Below are 21775 nucleotides of genomic sequence, written 5' to 3'. Positions count from 1 at the left end.
AGCTGCCTGTAGATGACAGTGTACCCACTACCGTAGAGAGCATTTAAACCATTATCAGCAGAGTCAGGTGGCAGGAAATCTAAAGACAGAGCTGTCAGTCTGCCCTTTGCCCCTTTCTCCGATTTCTCCAAAGCCAGCTCTCTTCTCTTCTTCACCCCTTCCCTTTATGTGTCTGCTGCCTCAGAGCTTCTTCTCAGGACAGGCCCTGATGTACACAGCTGGACCAGCAGAAGGCATTGCTAGAGGCAGCTGGCTTTGATCAAGTGCCTTCGGTGTAAATATACTTATATATATACATATACATGTGTGTGAATACACATATACATATGCACATAGTGTGTGTGTGTGTGTTGTGTCTACACGTTATGTCTGGGCACTACATGCATGCAGGCTGGAAGAGGGTATCGGATTCTCTAGAACTGGGTGGATGTGGAACTGGAAATTGAACCTGGGACCTCTACAAGAACAGCCAGTGCTCCAGCCCATCCACTCTGGATTTCTAGGAAACATCCTCAAAGCCCTGTTCCTATAGATGCACACAGGAATGGTGTGAGGCGTCCCAAGTGTGAAAACTAGCCAAGAATCTTTTCAGGTTTTGCCAAAATGAAAAAGAAAAAAAAAAAAAGGCTTTCCCAGCAAATAAAATGCATTCGGTAACACTAGGTTCCTATAATGTGTGAAAAGCATTCCATGTCATGCTTTCGATGACAGGCACCTGTTGCTTCCAGTCCTTGAAAGCAGCACAGTAGCTCTAATGGCCTTGCTGTGACACAGTGCCAAGCCTCTAGCGTCTCCCAGCTGCTTCCTATCAGCAGCCATCACTAGAAAGTGCAGACAAACACCTGCTGGGTGGCCTTGGCTGGAGGGCCGAGCAGAGTATCCTGCAATGGCTTACCCACCCTACCTAGCCCAGGCTACCCACAAGAGGGCTGTCTAGGCACTGTTAGATAGGCTGGCAAAGACAGTACCCTCAGCTCTGCAGAATCTGGAGCAGCCCCCATCCACCATAGTCAGCCTTGCTCTGGGTGCCCAAGGCCCAATCCCCTCATTCCCAAAGCCTAAGAATGAAGGCCATTTTCTGGAAGATTGGAGTGGTCCACTAGCCTAATCCAAGTCCATTGGTTTCCCAAAGGGTGGTTATTAACTCAGGCCCCGGGTGTCTAAGGATCAGATTTCCTTAGAGTTGTTTGTAAGGCAAAGGCAGGACTACTGTAGATAGCCTTTTCCCCTGACCAAACAAGAAAATGTGGACACAGAGACAGCCATGAATCAGCCAAGGATGTGCCCTCAGGAAAGGACCTCCCTGTGCTGGGGTTTACCTCAGCCACTGGAAATCTATCATGAAAATGTCACTGTATATTTATTTTTGGGTTTTTGAGAAAAGCTCACTAGAGAGCCCACACTAGCCTCAAATTAACAATTCCTCTGCCTCAGCCTCCCTCCCAAGAACTGGGATTACAGTCATCTAGTACCTTTCTCGGCTAAAACATCACTTTGAGCCAGGCAGTGGCGGCACATGCCTTTAACCCCAGCACTTGGGATGCAGAGACAGGTGGATTTCTGAGTTTGAGGTCAGCCTGGTCTACAGAGTGAGTTCCAGGACAGCCAGGGCGACACAGAGAAACCCTGTCTCGAAAAAAACAAAAAACAAAACAAAACAAAACAAAAAACATCACTTTGAAGAATCGAGGGAAACTCTGAATTGCCCCCCATGGTCTTTCGGGTAGGTTTGTTTGTTTGTTTGTGACAGGGTCTCCCTTTGTAGCTCTCGCTGGCCTTGAACTCACAAGAGATCCATCTGCTTCTGCTTCCCAAGTGCTAGAACTGAAAGTACACACCAGCATGCACCCACCCTATGGTCTTTTGTACTAGAAACCTTAACACTAGTGTGTGTTTCCACGCCATCCCCTGTAGGGGGTTCTCCATATCCAGGAGTGCAAATGGATGAAGACTTCTGCAGCCGGCTGAAGGAAGGCATGCGGATGAGAACACCAGAATATGCCACACCTGAAATGTAAGCTCACACCTTGGCGCGCCCACACACACTGAACGCTCATTAGGGACCCCCGGGCGTGGTAAGGGGCACAGGGTGGCTGGGGCAGGGAGTGAGTAAGGGCACAGATTTATTTTCAGCTCCACTCCTCAGGAATGCTGTCTCAATCCCTACTGGGCTCTGCTGTGCTGGGAGTGACTTCCTGAACTGGGATATGCTCTGATCAATCCGTTTCCTCTCTAACCCAACGATGATAGAGCCTTTCAAGGACTTTAGCTGGGAACTGAAGTCAGAAAGCCAGCCAAAATGAATAACACCTACGAACTTTAGGCAAAACCTCATTCACTAAGCAGAGCTCAGTGAGCCAAGCCACTACCGGTCAAGACTAGAGAGGCTACTATGTGGCGCGGTTCTCCATCTACAGAGCCACGGGAGCTTGCTTTGTACTGTATTCCACAGGGCTAGGGCTGTAGCTCAATTACCCTAGTAGTGCTTACCCAACATGCACAAGGTCCTGGGTCCATCCCCAACACTGTATATACTGTGCCAGTAGTCATAGTACTCTGGAAGTAGAAGCAGAAAGATCTAGAATTTAAGTTCATTTGCAGTTATGTATAAATATCAAGGCTGGTCTGAGCTACTTAAGAACCTGTTTCCAAAAACTTATGTATAAATAGGTGATAGATTAGACAGACACATACATACATACATACATACATACATACATACATACATACAAGATAGAGATAGATGATAGATAAGTGATAGGTGGATAGATGACAGAAAGATAGGTAAATGATAGATAGATGATAGATAAATGATAGATCAGATAGATAGATAGATGGATAGATAGATAGATAGATAGATAGATAGATAGATAGATAGACAGACAGACACAGACAGACAGACAGAAGTGGGGTAGCTGGGAAGCCATGAGAGCTCTTGACCAATGGGCTTATGTGAGGTGCCTTTAGGAATGAGAGGAGATAGGCTCTGGGCAGCTTCTTCATTGTCAGCGGACAAGCTTGACACTTGTGGGCACCATTTCCTGTAACTGTGCCGTTTTATCACTCTGAGGCCTCAACAGGAATGTGATGACATTTGCAGTTTGGTTGAGCTGCTGACAGGACTTGGGCCTCCCTGAGGTGGCGCCACCTTTCCTGAACTGGCAAGCGGCCTTCTCTCCCCACCCACACACAATGAGATCCTGCTGAGCCCTGGGCTGGCCCTTGGGGAGGAGTGAAGGACAGAGAAGGAAATGCGGGCTTAGCCAAAGGGACAAGGTCACCTTCTCTTTCCTTCATTATATCAGGACCAAGCTAGGTCAACGCCAAGACAGGGAACTGGATGAGAGAGCCATGGACTCAGACCTGAAGGCAGGGGAGACAGGGGATTCTGTTAGTGTTGACTGATGCATTTCAGGGAAGTGCAATGGCTAGACTGGCCCAAGGTAACCTCTGAGCTGCAGAGACGGTTGCTTTAGATTTGGTGGGATCCCTGACCCCTGCAAAGAGAGGCAGAATTAGGGCACTGTGCTAGATGCCTTTGCTGATATACAGTTTCACATCGACTTCCCACAATCCTGAGGAACAGGTAGGGCAGATATGATAATCTGACCTCAGAAAATATCAAAATATTAGAAATACAGCATCATGCCTTCTGCCACCTAAAGAGCAGAGAAGACAGAAGCCAATCCCACGTTCCCCAGAAGGGCGTTCTCTGTACGCCAATAGATGTGTTGAACTAATATGTCCTGCTTTTCACATAATCTAAAAATCACGAGGAACTTCAGTTGCCAACAGTAATAATAATTGCAGGTATTATAAAATATACTAGCCGGGCCGTGGTGTCGCACGCCTTTAATCCCAGCACTTGGAAGGCAGAGGCAGGTAGATTTCTGAGTTTGAGGCCAGCCTGATCTACAGAGAGAGTTCTAGATCAGCCAGGGCTATACAGAAAAACCCTGTCTCAAACAAACAATATATATATAATATGTATATATATGCATATATGTATATATGCATATATATACATATATGCATATATACATATATATACACACATACACATACTAATTAACTTACTATCAGTAGTGCTTGTAGGTAGCAGGCCTTGAACAAGTTTAATATATCTACTGTTCACAATAACCCCATAAAGTATGTACCATCATCAGCTGTATTTTATAGATGATAAACCAAGGCATGTGACATCTAATATGATCCACTCAAGGCTCCATTGCTGTTCAGTTAGCAATCAGAGCCCAGCACTCAGGGCCCATTTACAGCTCTCATATTTATCAGAATAATTTTAGAAGCAGGAAGTCACTCAACTTTGGACTGAAGAACTCTCTAAATTCAGGTGGGAAGCATGTGCTGTAATCCCAACACTGGCAAGCCTGAGGCAAACCATGACAAGTCAAGGCCTGGCTGGGTGACACACAGAGACCTTATCTCAAACAAATCCAAGATAAGCAAGGCCCTGGATTTATCAAGCCTTCCACAAACCTCTTCCAGATAGCTTACAAGCCCCAAACAGCCTATAGGGTATCCCACTTGGGAGGCAGAAGCAGGCAGATTTCTGAGTTTGAGGCCAGCTTGGTCTACAGAGTGAGTTCCAGGACAGCCAGGACTACACAGAGAAACCCTGTCACGAAAAACCAAAGGGGGGAAAAAAAGGAAGATACAGGTCAGCAGCCATGTTCTCAGTCAGCCATGTTCTCAGTCAGCCTTGTTCTCAGTCAGCCATGGTCTCAGTCAGCCATGATCTCAGTCAACCTTGTTCTCAGTCAGCCTTGTTCTCAGTCAGCCTTGTTTTCAGGCAGCCATGTTCTCAGGCAGCCATGTTTGCAGGCATGTGCGAATTGAGAGGATGAAATCACCTCCTTGTTCCAATCACACAAGAAAGTGATAGGCTAACTCAGTGCAGCTCTACTAGACATCCATGACCTGAGCTTGGGCTATAGTGATGTGTACCCAGAAAAATTAGGCTAACAGCCTGTAGACTCTTCCCACAAGCCCTTCAGCTGGTCTTGGCTGCAACTGAACCGCCACCCACACCCCAGCTTTACTTAGTGAATAAAACTGTACCATTACACTGAGTGAGTTGCCCTCAACCCAGTGCCTGCCAATCAAATACCTATCACCCCACATGGGTGTCTGCCTTGCCTTGAAGGTCAGGGTTTAGAATGAGAAAAGAACAAGCCAAAAACACACCAGGAAGGGATTACTGGGCTCCCTGCTGCTTTTACCCTGAAGAAACTAGGGAGGGGAGGGCTCACTTTGTCACACCTCCCAGAAGGCTGCTCCCTGATCCATGACATGAGACAGCAGTGACTGTGGTGGCAGAGATGAGGCCTCTGCAGAATGAAGTACACCCCCACCCAGTGGCTTAGGACCCTCTGTGTTTCCACTTTTCCTCCCTCGTGCCACCAACTTTAGAATGCCTAAGTCAATATCTGATGTTCTGTTAGCCAACTTTGGAAGCCTTAAACCATGAAACTTGAATATGGTCAGGAAGGATTCAGGTTTCAGGTGTTTTATTTGTTTGTTTGTGTTTTTTAATTGACTCTCTGTCTCTGTGGTGTGTTTTCGTATAAGTAAAACGCAGTAAACTGGTTAACATGTATAAACTTACTTTAAACAGAGACCCATGGAGGATCTTATGAGGTAGTATGGCTTTTGTTATTTCTGGCCATTAGCTGGCAGCATGTTTGCCCAGGTGGCCTGAGAAGTGACTTTGAGCTGGCACTCTAAGGGACCATATGTCAAGAGTCTCCTAGAGAACAAGAACTGTAACCCAGACTCAGAGAGGCAGTTTCTGCAACCCCATGGTTTCTGCAATCGAGACCCCATATAGAGGTACCCAGCATTCAACCCAGGCACTGACCTCTCAAAGCCTCCCCAACCACCTCCAGTGCTTGGGACCAGTGTACTTTCCACTACCCCAACCCCCTACCTCCCACCCCGATTTCCTTACTCCAACTACCCCCTACTCCCTTACCCCACCTCCTATCTCTCTACTCTCTCAGGCCCCCAGCCCATCCCACCATTTCTCCACTCCTCCACACCCATCCTTCCAATCCTCCCCCCCACACCACCCCCACCTCCACTCACACCCAGAGCACACCAAGGTCAGGTGAAAGTACCCAGGAGTTTGAAAGGAGTGAAAGGACCCGAGAGTCACTTTCTGAGGGATATGTTAGCCCTTGGGCAGGAGCAGTTCAAAAGCAAACACATGAAGCCTAGATCCTCAGGCCTCCGTGAGATCTTTCTAAGCTCTTTTCCCATCATGGAAAACTTAAGTTGGGAATAATCCTAGCACTTGGGTAGTCAAGGCAGGAGGATTGCTTCAAGTTCAAAGTCAGCCCGGTCTACAAAGTAAAACATCGTCTCAAAAAACCAAGAAGGAGAAGACACCAGCTCTAGGGCCTCTCCTACCCCAGGAGAAGCTGTTTATCTGCTTTAATCAACTTTGTGTTCTTCACTTTCAAAAACATTGAATGAATGAATGAATGAATGAATGAATGAAAACAACTTTAGGACCTCTGCTGGCCAGGGACCAGTGTCAGAAAGCAGAACCTGAATCCTAGCAGACTGCTCCCTTTTAAAAGTGTTTAAAATCAGATGGAGCTTCCTTTATCCCAGGTACCTAGAACTGTGCCCACGGGCTAAATGGCCTTAGGACATTGAGTGGCTTTGCCTCTCAGAGCTACTACTTAAGAACACCCTTTGCTGCAAAGGCATCTGCTAATGTTGAAAATCCTTGTAACTGACAGTCCGGTGATGCCATCACTGACTGGTAGGGAGACAGACTCGGAGCAATGTCCAGGATGGCCTTTCAGAGGTCAGTGTGGGAACAGTCAGATTTATTTTGAGTAGTGGACATTTCTAAGTTCTGGGGGTGTACACAACATAGAATTGACATCCCCCCTTTCTCTTTGCCTGTTGTCTGGAAGGTCAGAGCCAGCTCTTTTTATTTGTTGTTTGTTTTCAAGACAAGGTTTCTCTGTGCACCCTGGTGTTATCCTGGAACTCACTGTAGACCTGGCTGGCCTCAAACTCAGAGACCCTCCTCCTGAGTGCTAAGATATAAAGCTTGCACCACCACCACCAGCCAGAGCCAGCTCTGATAGCAAAGACCTTGGGATACTGGTGTAAATCTTGCAGGGGAGTTTTGCCCACACTTTAGCCTCTTTGCTTGTCATTTTCCCAGTTGCCTTAGACCTCCCTATGTTCTTAACTGCTTTGTCAGGCACTGCTGTTGTAATACAAGACAAGGATACCCCGAAGAGACACCAGGGACTGTCAGGGCCAGCCTGTGGCACTTATGTAGCAACTGGACTGGTGGAATGATTCCCAGGAAACCCTGGGCTTTTCCCAGAGCTGCCCCTCTGCTCCCAACACTACAAGTAACACCAGCACGATGACTGAAGACTCAGAGCAAGCACAGCCTCTCAGTCCTTGTGGACGATGCCTGTGCACTGGGTACAGAATATGGAGCTGAAGTCCGAGGCCACACAGGCCAATTGTGACCTAGTTCTGAGGTCCCAGTCCATTCATATTGGATCTGATGTAGTCAGAGTCTGCACTGGTCCAAAGGCTAATCAGGAAAGAGACAGAAACAGAGACAGAGAAAGACACACACACACACACACACACACACACACACACACACAGAGAGAGAGAGAGAGAGAGAGAGAGAGAGACAGAGAGAGAGACAGAGAGAGACAGAGAGAGAGACAGAGACAGAGAAAGACACACAGAGAGAGAGAGACAGAGACAGAGACAGAGAGAAAGGGAGGGAGAGGGAGAGACACACAGAGAGAGGGAGAGAAAGGGAGGGTGAAAGGAAAACACAGGGGTAGTGAGAGGGTTGGGGGGCACTTGGCAGTGTGTAGGGATCCCCACCATGTCACAGGGAGTAGATATGGTTGAGGGAGGAGCCCAAAACCAATGCTGCTAAAATGAAAGTGGAAAACCAAGTACAAAAAAACCTGTTGATGTAGGAAGCTAAGGACCACATTTGGCCTCTGTGATATGGAAACCAGTGTTTCCAACCCAGATGCCCATCCTGTTTTTGCTTTGGCGGTGAGAGTCTACTTTGTCATAATAGGGGCTTTGAAATTCTGGGTGAATCCTAAGCAGCCACGCACTAGACCCTTGCATATATACCAAGGAACTACTAAAGACTACTATGCATTGACTTGTTTTGGAAATGGCTTAGGTGGGGAACCTAGTGCCTTTACCACTGGGTTCCATTGCAGAACCTTCTCAGAGAAGTGTAAGATCCCTTCTGAGAATCTCAGGACCATCCAAGGAAGTCTGTGGACCTCCCCCCATTGTAGGACAAGGACTACCCCCATGGAAACGAGGGTCTTTCTATAAGGAAGTGTGAGGTGGCACAGAAGCCACATGCTTCCAAAAAAGCCAGGTGGAATCAGCCTCCATTACAACTTAAGGATGTTTTTAGCTTTGGAAACACCGTCTTCCTCTTGAGAGAGGAAGGGGTGCCCTACTTCACACCCAATAACACAGAGCACCCCTTTCCTATCTAAGTCCCCCTCTCTGATCTATAAGGCTCAGTCCTGGTACCTAACGAAAGTGGGTCAAGAGTTCAGGAGGATAAGTCTGTCATAGTGTATGGCCCTTCTAGCAGGACCTAGGTGCCAATGCTTTAAACCTAAAAATAAAACCATGTCACATGTTCTGAAAAGCATGATCTGGGATGAGAGTCGACAAGCCTCACTTAAGAATGTACAAGGCAGTCTATATAGATCCCACTGTTTTCCAGCTTTTTCTGTGTGTTCTTGATCAACAGCTACCAAATCATGTTGGATTGCTGGCACAAAGACCCCAAAGAGAGGCCCCGGTTTGCTGAACTCGTGGAGAAACTTGGTGACCTGCTTCAAGCCAATGTCCAACAGGTAAAGCAAAGTTTATCTAGATCAAAAGGCTGAGTGTGTTCCTAATTGGGAAGAATAGAAATGAAATACTGGTGTGTGTATGTGTGTGCGTGTGTGTATGTGATATGTATGAGTGTGTATGTGTTCTAGAGACTTGTGTGTGTGTGTATGAGAAACTGTGTATGTGAGAGAGACTTTGTGTGTGAGAGAGACATGTGTATGTGTGTGTGCGTGCATGTGTACCACAATCGTGTACAAGCCCTTGTAGGAGAAACTTCAGTGATCTGCCTTCTGATTTCTGAGGTCTACCTTTGGTATTTTAGGATGGTAAAGACTACATCCCCCTCAACGCCATACTGACTAGAAACAGTGGCTTCACGTACTCAGCCCCTGCCTTCTCTGAGGACTTTTTCAAGGATGGTTTAACAGATCCAAAGTTTCCTTCTGGAAGCTCTGATGATGTGAGGTGAGATTCTGTTCCCTAATTTTATTACAGAAAGAAGAGGGGACAAAGGAGGAAGGGGGAGCGTGGGGAAAGGAAAGGAAGAAGTAGAGAAAAGAAAGAATTGGACATCTGTTCTGCCCACTGAATCCAACTGTTAACATTCTGCCCTGTTTTATCTATATGTTCTATAAGTTGGGGCGGGGGGACTACAGATTTTCCTTTTTTTTCCTAGCCTTAGAAAGGAATGAAAAATAAGATACTGTGTTTCCCCAAGTTACCTTATCTTATAGGTACTAGAACTGTAGCCCGATTCTCATGACATTAACTGTGACTAAACATATTTGAGTCCATAAAATAAATCTAACCAAGAGCGGGGAGGGGAGCACAGGACTGTAATCCCAGAATTCAGAGGTCGAGGCAGGAGGATGCAAGTTTAAAGCCAACCTGGGTTACATCATGAAACCATGTTTCAGAAAAACAACAGCCAAGAAGAAAAGTTCTGCCAGGCAGTGGTGGCGCAACATTTTTAATCCCAGCATTTGGGAGGCAGAGGCAGGTGGATTTCTGAGTTCAAGGCCAGCCTGGTCTACAGAGTGAGTTCCAGGACAGCCAGGGCTATACAGAAAAACCCTGTCTTGAAAAACAAAAAACAAAAAACAAAACAACAAAAAAAAGTAAAGTTACATACAACTAAACAAAACTGGCCCATTTCTATTTTTTATCCTCACCTAGGGAATTTTTACATCTTGCATTACTGTAGTGGAAACTGGACAGAAGCTGAAAGAACCAAAGGTTATGGGAGGTGGGCTGGCCAGCTGGAGTAGGTATTAATTGGTCTGGTGCTGTGCTGTCATTTTGTACATACCAACAACTTTTGTGTACTACATTGATGTACAAGCATCCTAGAAAGCACATATTATCCCTGACAAATAGGAACTGGTCAACTGCAGAGATGAGAACTTAGCCAAATGTGTGACTAGCAAATATCAGAACTGAGTTTGCAACCAAGGAAGTCTGCCCCTCTCTGTCCATGTTCCTAGTGTCATCTGGGTCCTTTTAGGACCGTTAGACGGTCCTGGGAGCCTTCTAGTATCATTACCTGCAGTAGCCATAGCTCTCAGGCTTAACCTCCACTTCTGCTACCAAGGGGAAGGCTTAGGATAGAGATGCAGCAGTTGGAAAACATGGACTGTCGTCTGTAACAGGTTTTGAAGCAGACAGCCCAGAGCTGTGAGGGTGACAGGTTGATGTCACAGCTCATACCTGACATTCAGTCCAAGTGGCTGATGCAGACCAGTCATCCAATTTTAAATGATAAAGCCTGTGGGGTAGCAATGGGGTGGAGGGTAGGACCAAAGACTCAATAGGAATCGAGCCTAAGAGCTTGGGCTTTGCAGCCAGTAGGTAGGACTATGGGGCAACGGTTTAACTGAGGAGTAGGTTTGCCTATGAGCAGCCATCCCATGGGATATCCCATCATGCCTTTCTAGTAATTCGTCAATGAAAGTTGGGAGGTAGTCATTGAGAAACCTCACAAACATCCCTCTTCCCTCCCAACTGGAGTTTCGGTCCAGAATATACCAGGTGGAGCCTCTCCTCAGGTGTACATTTGTCAGCTATGAAGTCTCAACAGGACATTTGGCTACTCCACGTCCTTTTAGGAAGAAGATGGCAATAAGTGATAAGATGAAGTCATGTCAACCCCTGGGCTATCTGTCTCTTATCTGTGCCATTAAGACACCCGGGCCAGATGAGGTCTCACATCTCCATGACCAGCATGATTTGATTCTATAAGGAACTGGAGTGGGTCCTTCTAGGGTTTTTCTGAATATATATATATATATATATATATATATATATAGTGTGTGTATGTGTGTGTGTGTGTGTGTGTGTGTGTGTGTGAATTGACTACAGGGAGGAAGGGACGTTACCCTGAGGGTCCCTAGAGCACATGAGCACATGAAGGAGTGAGTCTGAGTTAGTTGGTATTTTGGTGGCAAGGTTGGCAAGGTGGAATCCACTCAAGTTCCATAATCGAAGGTATATGTCTTTTTCCTACCTTGATTATTGTTTCTACTTCTTCATTAGATACGTAAACACTTTCAAATTCATGAGCCTGGAAAGAATCAAAACCTTTGAGGAGCTTTCACCAAATGCCACCTCCATGTTTGAAGTAAGTCATGACAGTAACGACACAGTGCTCCTTGTCAGAGATCTCCTCCTGTCTAAGCACCCGCCCCAGGCAGTGCTTGGCCAGTGAGGGCCAGTGATCAGGTGAGGCCAAGATTACAAGATGGGGGAAGAATAGACCGCCAGACTTCATCGTGCAGAGCCAATGTGAAAGAGAAGGCATAGTTTGAAGATCTCCTGGGGTTCACTTCAGGGCCATTCTGTTCCACCAGCTCTCCAGAGGGGAAGGAGCGTGGTTCCTCTTCATGTTCCCTAGGATCTCCTGTAGGCTGGCTACCAAGGATTCACCCTTCTTTCTTTAAGAATGTAAGGTGCGAGTGGCTGGGCCTTGTGATACAGCAGAGGCCTTGTGCAGAGGTCTGAAGGAAGTCCATGGAGGCCCTAGGCCCCTTTAGCAGAAGGCTCTGCAGCTGAGCAGCCATGTTCCCACCCATACACACTGGTCAAAGCACACCAGAGTAACCTGGCCAACCAGCGGCTTCTGTCAGCAAGTCTATGGAAAGGCCCTTGAATGGGGTGAAGTGAGCTCCTGAGACAAAGACAGTGCCATAATTAAGGGGAGGAACCTTGATGCTGGGGGCTGGAGCGATGGCACAGTAGTTAAGAGCACTGGTTGCTCTTGCAGAGGATCCTAGTTAGGTTCTCAAAACCCACATGGTGGCTCACAACAATCTGTAACTCTAGTTCCAGGGCACATGAAGCCCTAGTCTTGAGTGCCAAGCATGTATACAGTACACATACATTTAGGAAAAAATACTCATACATATAAGATAAATATGACCCAAACCTCATCAGACACACAAGATAAAGGGTCACAGTGACTTCAAAATATAAAGGCATCTCCACTGTAAGTGGTAGGATGCTGGGATAACATTGTTAGAAATTTTGCGTGGTGGCTCAGTAGTATGGCTCAAGTCCCAGGAACAATATTGAGTAAACTTCAGAATTTCTCAAACTTAGGCTACCTCTAAAATGTGGCAAACAATGACAGCACCTTCGCCACCCTGGATCCTTATTGGTATTCAAACAACCCAATAAGAGCCTAAGAGGGAGGCAGAAACAAAACGTGGATTCCGCTTCCTGTTAATAGGATACAACACACTGCAGGAACAGTAATAAAGAGCTAATAGAAAACTTGATGATGAAGTTGATTGAACCACAGTTCCTGGAAACTATGGCTAATAGGGCATATGCCATATGCAAATATGCATATGAAATAATAGGCATGTGCAGATAGGCATATGCAGATATACACATATGGCAAATGCCAGAGACTGTCTGAGAGAAAATTATTCTACCACATCTACAATTTCCTTGAAATTTTATGTTCAACAGCAGAGACATAACCAGACACCAAGATTAGTTTTAACATATAATTTGCATAATGATAATTTGCATATATGATTTAACATATGATAATAAGTTTTACATGGAAAATACTAAGCAGTTACATGCAGTTTTCCATTCCATGTACGTGTGTGTGTGTGTGTGCATGCTGTGTGTACCTGTGTGCATATGTGCCTGCCTCTGATGTATGGAGTGGAGTCCATTGGCCAAGGTTGTGGGTATCTTTCTCAATTGTTCATTTTACTGGGGTTGTGGTTGGTTAATTGATTTGTTTTTAAAGACAAGATCTTTCAAGGAACCAGGAGCTCAGAGTTGAGCCAGACTAGCTAGCCAGCAAGCTCCAGGCCCTACCTGTCTCCATCCCCACCTCCCACCCCCAGGGCTGGGGTAACAGACTTGGGTCACAATGCCTGACTTTTACTAGGACTCTGAGGTTCTCATGTGTGTCCGGCAAGCACTTAATCCTCTGAGCCATCTCCTCATACGCTGTAATTTCCTTTTTCTTTTCTTCACCTTCTGGAAGAAGGGTCTCAAAGTTGCCCACAATAGTCACCGTTTTTGTCTCTAATGAGCTCACAGATGCCAGTGCAAAAACCATGCTCAGTGCTGATGGGCAGGGGCTGCTGTGCTTGCAGCACTGGGCCACACATCTCAGTGGTGCCTCCCAGTGCCTTTCCAGAGTCACTGTGAAGCCTGCAAGTGAGTCATCTTCCCCTCTCCTCCCACAGGACTATCAGCTGGACACTAGCACTCTGCTGAGCTCCCCGTTGCTGAAGCGATTCACCTGGACTGAGACCAAGCCCAAGGCCTCGATGAAGATAGAGTAAGGAAGCAGGGTTGGGGAGGAGGAGGCCAGGGGAGATGGCTTGTGGGTGGGATGTTTGAGGCCACTTGGCTTCCTAGTGTTCAGGCATGGCAGAAAAGCAATTCCCGCCCCCCCAACCCCCAGGGATGAGAAAGGGTCACAATATTAGACATATGAACCCCAGGCTCTGTAACAAGGAAGACTAGGGCTTCTTGTAACAGGCGGGCTGAGCATGAGAAATACAGGGCCTTGATGGAAAAGAGCCAGATGTGTCCAGCTGTGAAGGAAGGGATGTGTTTTACAGACTCATGAGACAACACTTCCCATTTCTGGTTCCTGGGCTAGCAGGGTCTACACAAGGAAGTACAGTCCTGTTTGTAACCCTGAGAATTCAAACTTCTACAATCAGGATTATCTGCATCCTGCAGAATCTACTTACTACCTCTGTCTCACTGGTAGATGTTCCCACAATCCCCTGGGGCTTGATCCATCAGGCAGTTCTTCCTTCCGTTCTGTATCATTTTGGAACCACTGGGCTCCTGCTGTAGAGTGGACTGGTAGAGGTGACCTCAGTGGTTCTCTATGCTGAAGGCTACCCAAGCCCAGCCACTTACCTTCCTACCTACCTTTCCTGGCCCAGATGCCTGGCTCTCAGGTCTGGCAATGAAGGAGCACTAACTGCTCTTGCAGAGCATCCCATTTGACTCCCAACATTAACCGGTTGGCCAGCAGCCATCTGTTAACTCTAGTTCCAAAGAATCTGACACCCTCTTCTGGTGTCTAGAGGCACCAGGCACACAAGGGGGACACATAGATACAGGCAAGCAAAACACCCATACACGTAACAACCACAAACCAGCCTGCCAGCCCACATGCTGTAGTTGATTGAGCTGTGACTGAACCCAGAAACTCCTGCAGACCCCTCTGAATCATGAGATTTGTGAAGTCCAGCAGGCTACTGGAAAGACAGGCACTCCCAGGCAAACATTTGCCTTTTCCCTGTGATGCAGTCTCAAAAGGAGGCCCTGGTGTTGAAGTTGCAGATTAATGGACCCCAATCTCAACAAAGGAAAGAATAGGCTAGCCAATCTTTCGTTTCTTATTAATGGAGCATGTGGGAGGAAAAGGGTGTTTATTTATTTATTTTTTTTACTTCATCTTTGATGAGAAAAAACAAACCCTAATTTATATCCTCTACCCTGCAATTAAAGATTAACGATCATAGCCGGCCGGTCCAGGCCAGTCTAGGCCAGTCTACCTCCATCCCAGCTCTCACCAAACAGTGATTCCAACCCAATATTACAGGGTAGGACAAGGTGCCTTTCTCCCTCCCATGTCCATCTTGGGCTCATGTAATGTATGGTACCTAAGAACAACAGTCTCCTAGACCACAATGTGCGCAGGAGCCACCTATAACGACTGTGCTTACAGTCTGTATTTCTTGAGACCATTAACCATGTATATGACTATAAGGAGGAATTTATTTCTAGCAGCCAGAAAGTCCAAACTCAAGGTGTTGGCGGGGACACACGCCCTCCAGAGGCTTTGTGGGAAGGAATCTATCTGCCTCTCACAGAGTCTGGCTGCACGCTGTCTTCAGTTTGGGCTGTCCTCAAGCACTCTCTCTGGTTGGCTATGACTGCCATTTGTGTGCATACTGCCTTGGAATCCACCTGGCTAATTCAGAATGAGTTCCTCTTTAAACCTCGGGTTAATTGTAGAGTGGGTCTCAGGTTCCCAGGATTTGACATGGATATTGGGGGAAGGGCGGGCAGTCCCCCCAACCCCTATTCCCGATTTAGCTGATTACAGGAGTTATCTGATTCAAGAATAGGACAGACCTATTCCCAAGCCTTGTTTACAAGGAGAATCCCATCTCCTTGAACACTCCGCTCCTGGCCACAGGTGTGTTCGTCCCACCTAGCCGCACCGAGGTGGTATATATATTCTGAACAAAGAATGTTTGACTAAAGAGATGGGATTCTAGATCAGGTAAGGACAGGTGACCCTCTTAGGTAGGCATTAGTCCTTCCCCAGAAAACATCTGGGAGATGTTTGACTGACTGTTTCTCTTTCTTTTTAGCTTGAGACTAGCAAGTAAAAGCAAGGAGGCGGGGCTTTCCGATCTGCCCAGGCCCAGCTTCTGCTTTTCCAGCTGTGGCCACATCTGGCCAGTGCATGACAACGACTCTGAGCTGGGGAAGGAATCCTGCTGCTCTCCGCCCCCAGACTACAACTCCGTGGTGTTGTACTCCTCCCCGCCTGCCTAAAGCTTCTCACAAGCCCTAGACAACCAGCCTCTGACAGTATTATACATATATGAGTTTACACCTATTCCACTCCACAGGAGCCAGCTGCTTTTTTGTGACTTTTAATCGTGCTTTTTTGTTTTTCGTTTTGTTTGTTGTTGCTGTTTTGACTAACAAGAATGTAACCCCAGATAGTGATGTGTGAGGAACATTATTGTTAGAGAAATCCTTTCTAAGTCCAATGGCTCACCCTCTTCAACCCCGCTAAGCCTCAGGGTAACCGGACAGGAAGGTGCAGGTGCCACAGCAGCCATTGCCCCGCCTACCCTCCCTGCAGCTGTGGGACCAGCTAAGCCCATTAGCTCATAGCTGCATGCACTGACCTGCTCTGTGTCTCTTATGGAGGAAAGGGTGAACAGAGCAAACAAGAGAGGCACAGGAAAAGGCTTTGGGGTGCGTCACGTGGAGCCGATGCAGGAGAGAGCTCCTCTATGCCACTTCAGTGACTTCTCACTCCTGGTCTCTGCTTTTTTCGGCCCCCTTCCAAGAGGTAACAGAGCAGAACGTGTGGGACGTTTCCTAGACCAGAGCACGTGTTCTGGGGAACTACAGTTAATCTTAAATCTTTTCCCGGGAAGTCTTCTGTTGTCTGTTTACCATCCAAAGCATGTTTAATATGTGTCAGTGGGGGTGGAGCTTGGCTCTGAGGCCAGACTCACCATCAGTTCCTATAGTGAGATGCACCAAGAGGTCGGACCTTAGCATACTGCTTACAGGGAGTTAAGTGGTCCAGTTTGGCTTAGTAAGGTTGCCTTCTGATGGGCTCAAAAGCCACATTTTATACAGGTTCTATTTCAACAAGTATTACTATATAGGCAAGACACTTTTGCATTATCCTGTTTTATGTAGTTAGCTATCCAAGGAAGCTGGGGCGAGTTAAGAGTAATGGTCTAGAAAAGGGTTTTCTCTATACCTAAACCTGGCTTGAAAGGCTAAGACCCAGAAAGGCAGAGTAGATGCTCCATGTATAGTCGCCAGACCCCTCACCCAAAGTTGGGACCTCACTGTCTTCTCTTTACTTCATCATGGGTTTCACCATCTCAAGGCAGTCTGAGAGGAGCAAGAGAGCATCAGCCAATGTTTATTAAGCACTTTATGCTCTTTGGCACAATAGGTGATATGTAATTTATGCAAGCTCTCTCTACAGCTGGGACTCAGGATATTAGTCAATGAGCCATCAAAAGGAAAAGAAAATCTTATTTCCATCTGTTTTGGACCTTGCCTGGGGTCTAATGATGATGGCAACAGGGTAGACAGGGGAAGACAGGGTAGAAAAAGGTGCCCGCTCTTTGGGGTCTAGAGATTGTGAGCCCTGGGTCTCTAAAATGGCTCTCTTAGAAGTTGTATGTGCAAACTATGGTCTGTGTGTTTAGGTCGTGTGCACCTGCCAGAGCCAGTCACAGCTGGGCAGACAATGAATAGCTGCTTTGGGAGAGCAGAGCATGCTTGCCACTGAATTCTCTGGCCCAAAAACAGAGCATGTGTACCTGCTTCCCTGTGTACCCCATCCTTAAGGTTTTCTGTCTGATGAGACTGGAGGCCCAGCGCAAACCCCACTGAGACAGTCTGCAGCCAACAGTGGCAGCAGTGCCTAAGTCAAGCAATTAGACAGAACCTACCAGAGAAATGGATGATGACAACATCCTGCAGTTTCTCATCCAAATATCCAGCAGTTGGGGTGGGGGGAGACCATAGACTGTCCTGTATTATTCTGATTTTAATAACCTAATTCTTGATCATTAAGAGACTTTAGTAAATGTCTCTTTTTCCACAAAAGTAAAGAAGACCTATCGGGATTCTCTGGTTCTATTTAAAGACTTAGCTCTGGAGCCCATGAAAGTTGATCAGCCAGAAAAAGAAAGAAAAAAGAAGAAAGAAAGGAGATGGTTCCTTCTGAGTTTTTAAGGTAGGATGGAAAATGGAAACTCATAACAACAGATGTACTCAGGTGCACTGGGCCTGTTCACCAAAAACACCATTGGATGTCAGGAGGCTTGGCAGTGACATTAAAACCATTTGCTGTTCAAGGCCAAAGTGCTTGGCACTAAGGAAGAACAAACTTTTCTCCTAGTGTTTGAGATGGACAATGTGCGACTAGGGAGCTGAAGCCTCAGGCAAGTCTAAGTCAGCCTGAGACGGATCCTCAGGGGACAGAGCTGTTCAAATCCTGTTGCACAGGCCTTTGAGCAGCGCTACGGTTCCCTGCCTATAAGTCAACCCAGTGAAGGGAGAGGGCAGGGCCCTTCGACCCACGGTGGTAGGAACTGTACGTGTATGTATGTGTGTATCTGTATGTTTTGTGCATAACTATTTAAAGAAACTGGAATTTTGAAGTTACTTTTATATGAGTCAAGATTATATGCTACAGACAGAACTAAGACGTGATCTGGCTTCACCTTTCTAGTCGTGATGAATGTATTTCATATATATTACCTTCATTTAATAAAATTAACTTTCAAAACCAAGTTTTGTATGTGTGTGGTTTTCTTTTTCGTTGTTGTTGTTGGTTTTTTTTTTTTTTTTAACTTTTTTTGGTAAGTGGGATCAAAGGGGTGAGAGGGGGTCCTAGGTGTGCCTCTGGGTAGGGTGGGGATTGGGTCCTGGGATGGCTTACAAATACCAATTATCAAGCATGGCTCAAGGAAGATTACAGCAAGCACTACAGGAGCAAGGGCATGAAACACCACTGGTCCCACACAGTGGCTGCCTACCAATGAAAAGCAAATTCATGTAAGGTGATACAATGGGATTTTCCAGGAGCAAAAGCAACAGAATTAAATTATACATACTTTAAAGAGATTTATTATCACCTAGAGAAAAGCTCGGGGTGCAACAGCAGCACTTGCTGTTCTTGCAGAGGACCCAGTTGCCAGCAGAGCAACTAAAGACAGTCTGAAACTCCAGTTCCAGGGCACCCAATGCCTTTGCCTGGCCTTCTCAGGTACCAGGCACCCATGTGGTGCATATATATATATGTATATACATATACAGACAGACAGACAAACAAAACCCTCACACACATAAAACTAAACAAGAATTAAGCAAAAAGCTATCAAGTTGGTTTATGCAATATGGTTAATAATAGTCCAATGACCACTGTCTTAAACCTAAGGGGTCAAGAAGCTGGCTGGTTCTTAGTCATTGGGGTTGGATGCTCAGGCAGCCAGAGCTGCATAGTGGCTGTCTCACATCGAAGAGACTGACTTGCTGGTAGTCAGTCAGTCTTCAAGGCTGGTTGCCTACAGTCCATGTTGGCCACTGGGAAAAAGCTAGGTCTCTATAAAGGGAATGTGCCGCATCAACAAGGTAAATTAACTCAGTGGCAAAGGGAAGACCAGGCAAGTGAAGACTGAGTAATTTTCTTTTTTCTGGGTGCTTTTTATCTGGGCAGCTACCAGGTGGGCCTTCCCCAGATTAATTAACACAGCCAACGCAATCCTTCAGCTGAGGTGATTCTAAGGTGTGGCAAGTTGATATTTAAAATGAACCATCACAGATAGCTTGCCCAGAAATACCAAAATGAGTACTGTCATGAAACCAGTAAATCCCCTGGAGGGATGGCAATTAAAAACAGGCAGTCTCCCCTAAACACTAATTTTCAACTGATAAACAATTACCACAATTACAGGGTGTGTATATTGTGCGCACGTGTGGATTAGAGGGAACATGTGGGAAACAACAAAAGCATAAAACAAAAGAAATTCCCCCAAGAAGAGTGCTACAGCTTAGCCCGCTCCACTTGGCTCGATGGCTTACACCCTGGAAGGGAGACAATGCAGGCGGGCACTAAAGGATATAAAGTGGCTATTTATCTATCTGGCTGATATTATCCTGAGCAGCTAGCTAGGAGGAACACAAGGTGGGAAATTCGACCTTGGGTAACAAAGGCCAAGAAAACAGAATAAATGATCAATCTCAACAAACTTGTAAGAGATATTTAGTCTTCAAGATACTTAAGTGGTGGCACGTGCCTTTAATCCCAGCATGTCAGCTTCTACTTCAGGACCAGTTCCCGTTTCCCCAAAAGCATGCGTTTGCTCTCTCCAAGGCATAGCTACTTCCTTCTTTGTGTACAATCTCTGGGAGACATTTCCTGGTTTCTGTGCCCAAAGCAGGGAATGTCTCAAGTTCTCTACTTGACCCTAAAGGTGTTTCTTTCACGGAACTACGATTTTCAAAGTTCCTACTGTCAAACCAGGTGGTGGCAGTGCACACCTTTAATCCCAGCACTCAGGAGGCAGAGGCAAGTGGATCTCTGTGAGTTTGAGGCCAGCCTGGTGTACAGAGCTAATTCCAGGACAGCCAGAGCTACACAGAGAAGCCGTCTTGGAAAACCAACAACAACAACAAAAGGAATGTAAAGTCTTTTAAAGACTCGTTTTTTGTTTGTTTGTTTTTTAAGCTTACATGGTAGCCTGAGGGTGTTCTAAGAAAAAGTCTGGTTTCATAATAAAGTCATTCTTTTGGGAAATAATTTGAAGAATGCCTCAGGAGCCAGCCTCATGTCAGAGCATAGATATTTTCTCATGACTCTGGGAAGTGACAGGACATTTGAGAATTCATTTCTTCAGCAGTGGGCTGACCTAGCAATGTTTCTTGGACTTCCACAGCATGAAAACACATCATCTCCAGATTTGGGGCTTTCATAGGTCAGGAATGCTAAGAAACTGTGCTGGGTCCCAACAGCTTTCAGCTTTGTGAATTATGGACATTTAAGGGAGAAAAATAATAAAGCAAAGGCTAGTCCCCAGATCAACCCAACTTGGGGTCAATGAGTCCACCATGATAATTCACTGTTACTGTTTGTGAACTTTTACATATATGGAAATATGTATGTGTGTGATCCTTCAAAAAGAACCATTAGGAGAAAAAAAGAAATACCTGGTCTATATAGTTCCAGGCTAGCCTAGAACTCACAGAAGTCCTCATGCCTATGCCTCCCAAGTGCTGGGATTAAAGTACCATTTCTGGCCACATAGTACCCATTTAAAAAGTGGGAAGGCTAGGGTGGGGATGTTATCTCAGGCGTGGAACACCTGCCTCATACATGAAGGCTTCAGTTCCATTACCAGCAGTACCAAAAAAAAAAAAAAAAAAAAAAAAAAAAAAAAAAAAAAAAAAGAAAACCCCAAGTAAAATACAATAAACAAAAACAGATGAGTTGTATTAGCAACATCTCTAAAATACACTGAGGCAGGTGCTCAATTTATTTTGAGGGTACACCAAGAGAAACCCATAGTGGATTGATTTTTTTTAAAAAATGATTTATTTTTATGCACACTGGTGTTCTGCCTGCCTGTGTGTTGTGTGTCAGATCCCTTAGAACTGGACAGCTAGGAGCTCTATGTGGGTGCTTAGAATTGAACTCAGGTCCTTTGGAAGAGCAGTCGGTGATCTTAACTGCTGAGCTTCCCCCTGGCCACCATGTATGCTTGTGCACCACAGTGTTATGGATAGTAGTGAGCCGCCAGGTGGGGGCTAGGAATTGAACCTGGGGCCTAACTGCTGAGCCACCCCTCCAGAGTACTCCCCGACTCCTGCCCTCCCCATCGTGAGTTGAAATGACTGTAGTCTGAAAATGCATTGCAAACACCTGGTCTACAGCATAGGCAGGGCACTGCAGGGTCAGATGTATTTCCTAGTGGTGAGAAGGCCAAGGGGGCTGAGGTCACTACTGCTGCCCAGTATTTAGAGTGACTACCCCCAGATAAGAATCTAAATTCAAAGGTCCAGGTTGAATTCTACTCTGCGTGCATTCCACAGCAACTGTAACTCACCAGGAACC

General features: G+C 46.1%; 1 protein-coding gene across 2 annotated transcripts in view; it reads left to right on the top strand.

Annotated features, from left to right (window-relative positions):
• The window catches only part of Flt1 (fms related tyrosine kinase 1), a 168412-nt gene extending 149957 nt beyond the window's left edge, over positions 1 to 18455 (top strand). The window contains exons 25-30 of one of the 2 annotated variants that reach the window (XM_031338765.1): positions 1915 to 2014; positions 8810 to 8915; positions 9218 to 9360; positions 11428 to 11512; positions 13605 to 13699; positions 15765 to 18455. In XM_031338765.1, the coding sequence (XP_031194625.1) occupies positions 1915 to 2014; positions 8810 to 8915; positions 9218 to 9360; positions 11428 to 11512; positions 13605 to 13699; positions 15765 to 15951 (716 nt within the window). In that variant the 3' untranslated portion in view covers positions 15952 to 18455. The remainder of the gene's footprint in view (positions 1 to 1914; positions 2015 to 8809; positions 8916 to 9217; positions 9361 to 11427; positions 11513 to 13604; positions 13700 to 15764) is intronic. The other variant, XM_031338766.1, reaches the window with a different exon arrangement.
• Positions 18456 to 21775: the final 3320 nt, after the last annotated feature.

The sequence above is a fragment of the Mastomys coucha genome, unplaced genomic scaffold (genome assembly GCF_008632895.1).
Source record: "Mastomys coucha isolate ucsf_1 unplaced genomic scaffold, UCSF_Mcou_1 pScaffold22, whole genome shotgun sequence".
NCBI classification, from domain to species: Eukaryota; Metazoa; Chordata; class Mammalia; order Rodentia; family Muridae; genus Mastomys; species Mastomys coucha.
This window is presented reverse-complemented; position numbering and strand designations above follow the sequence as displayed.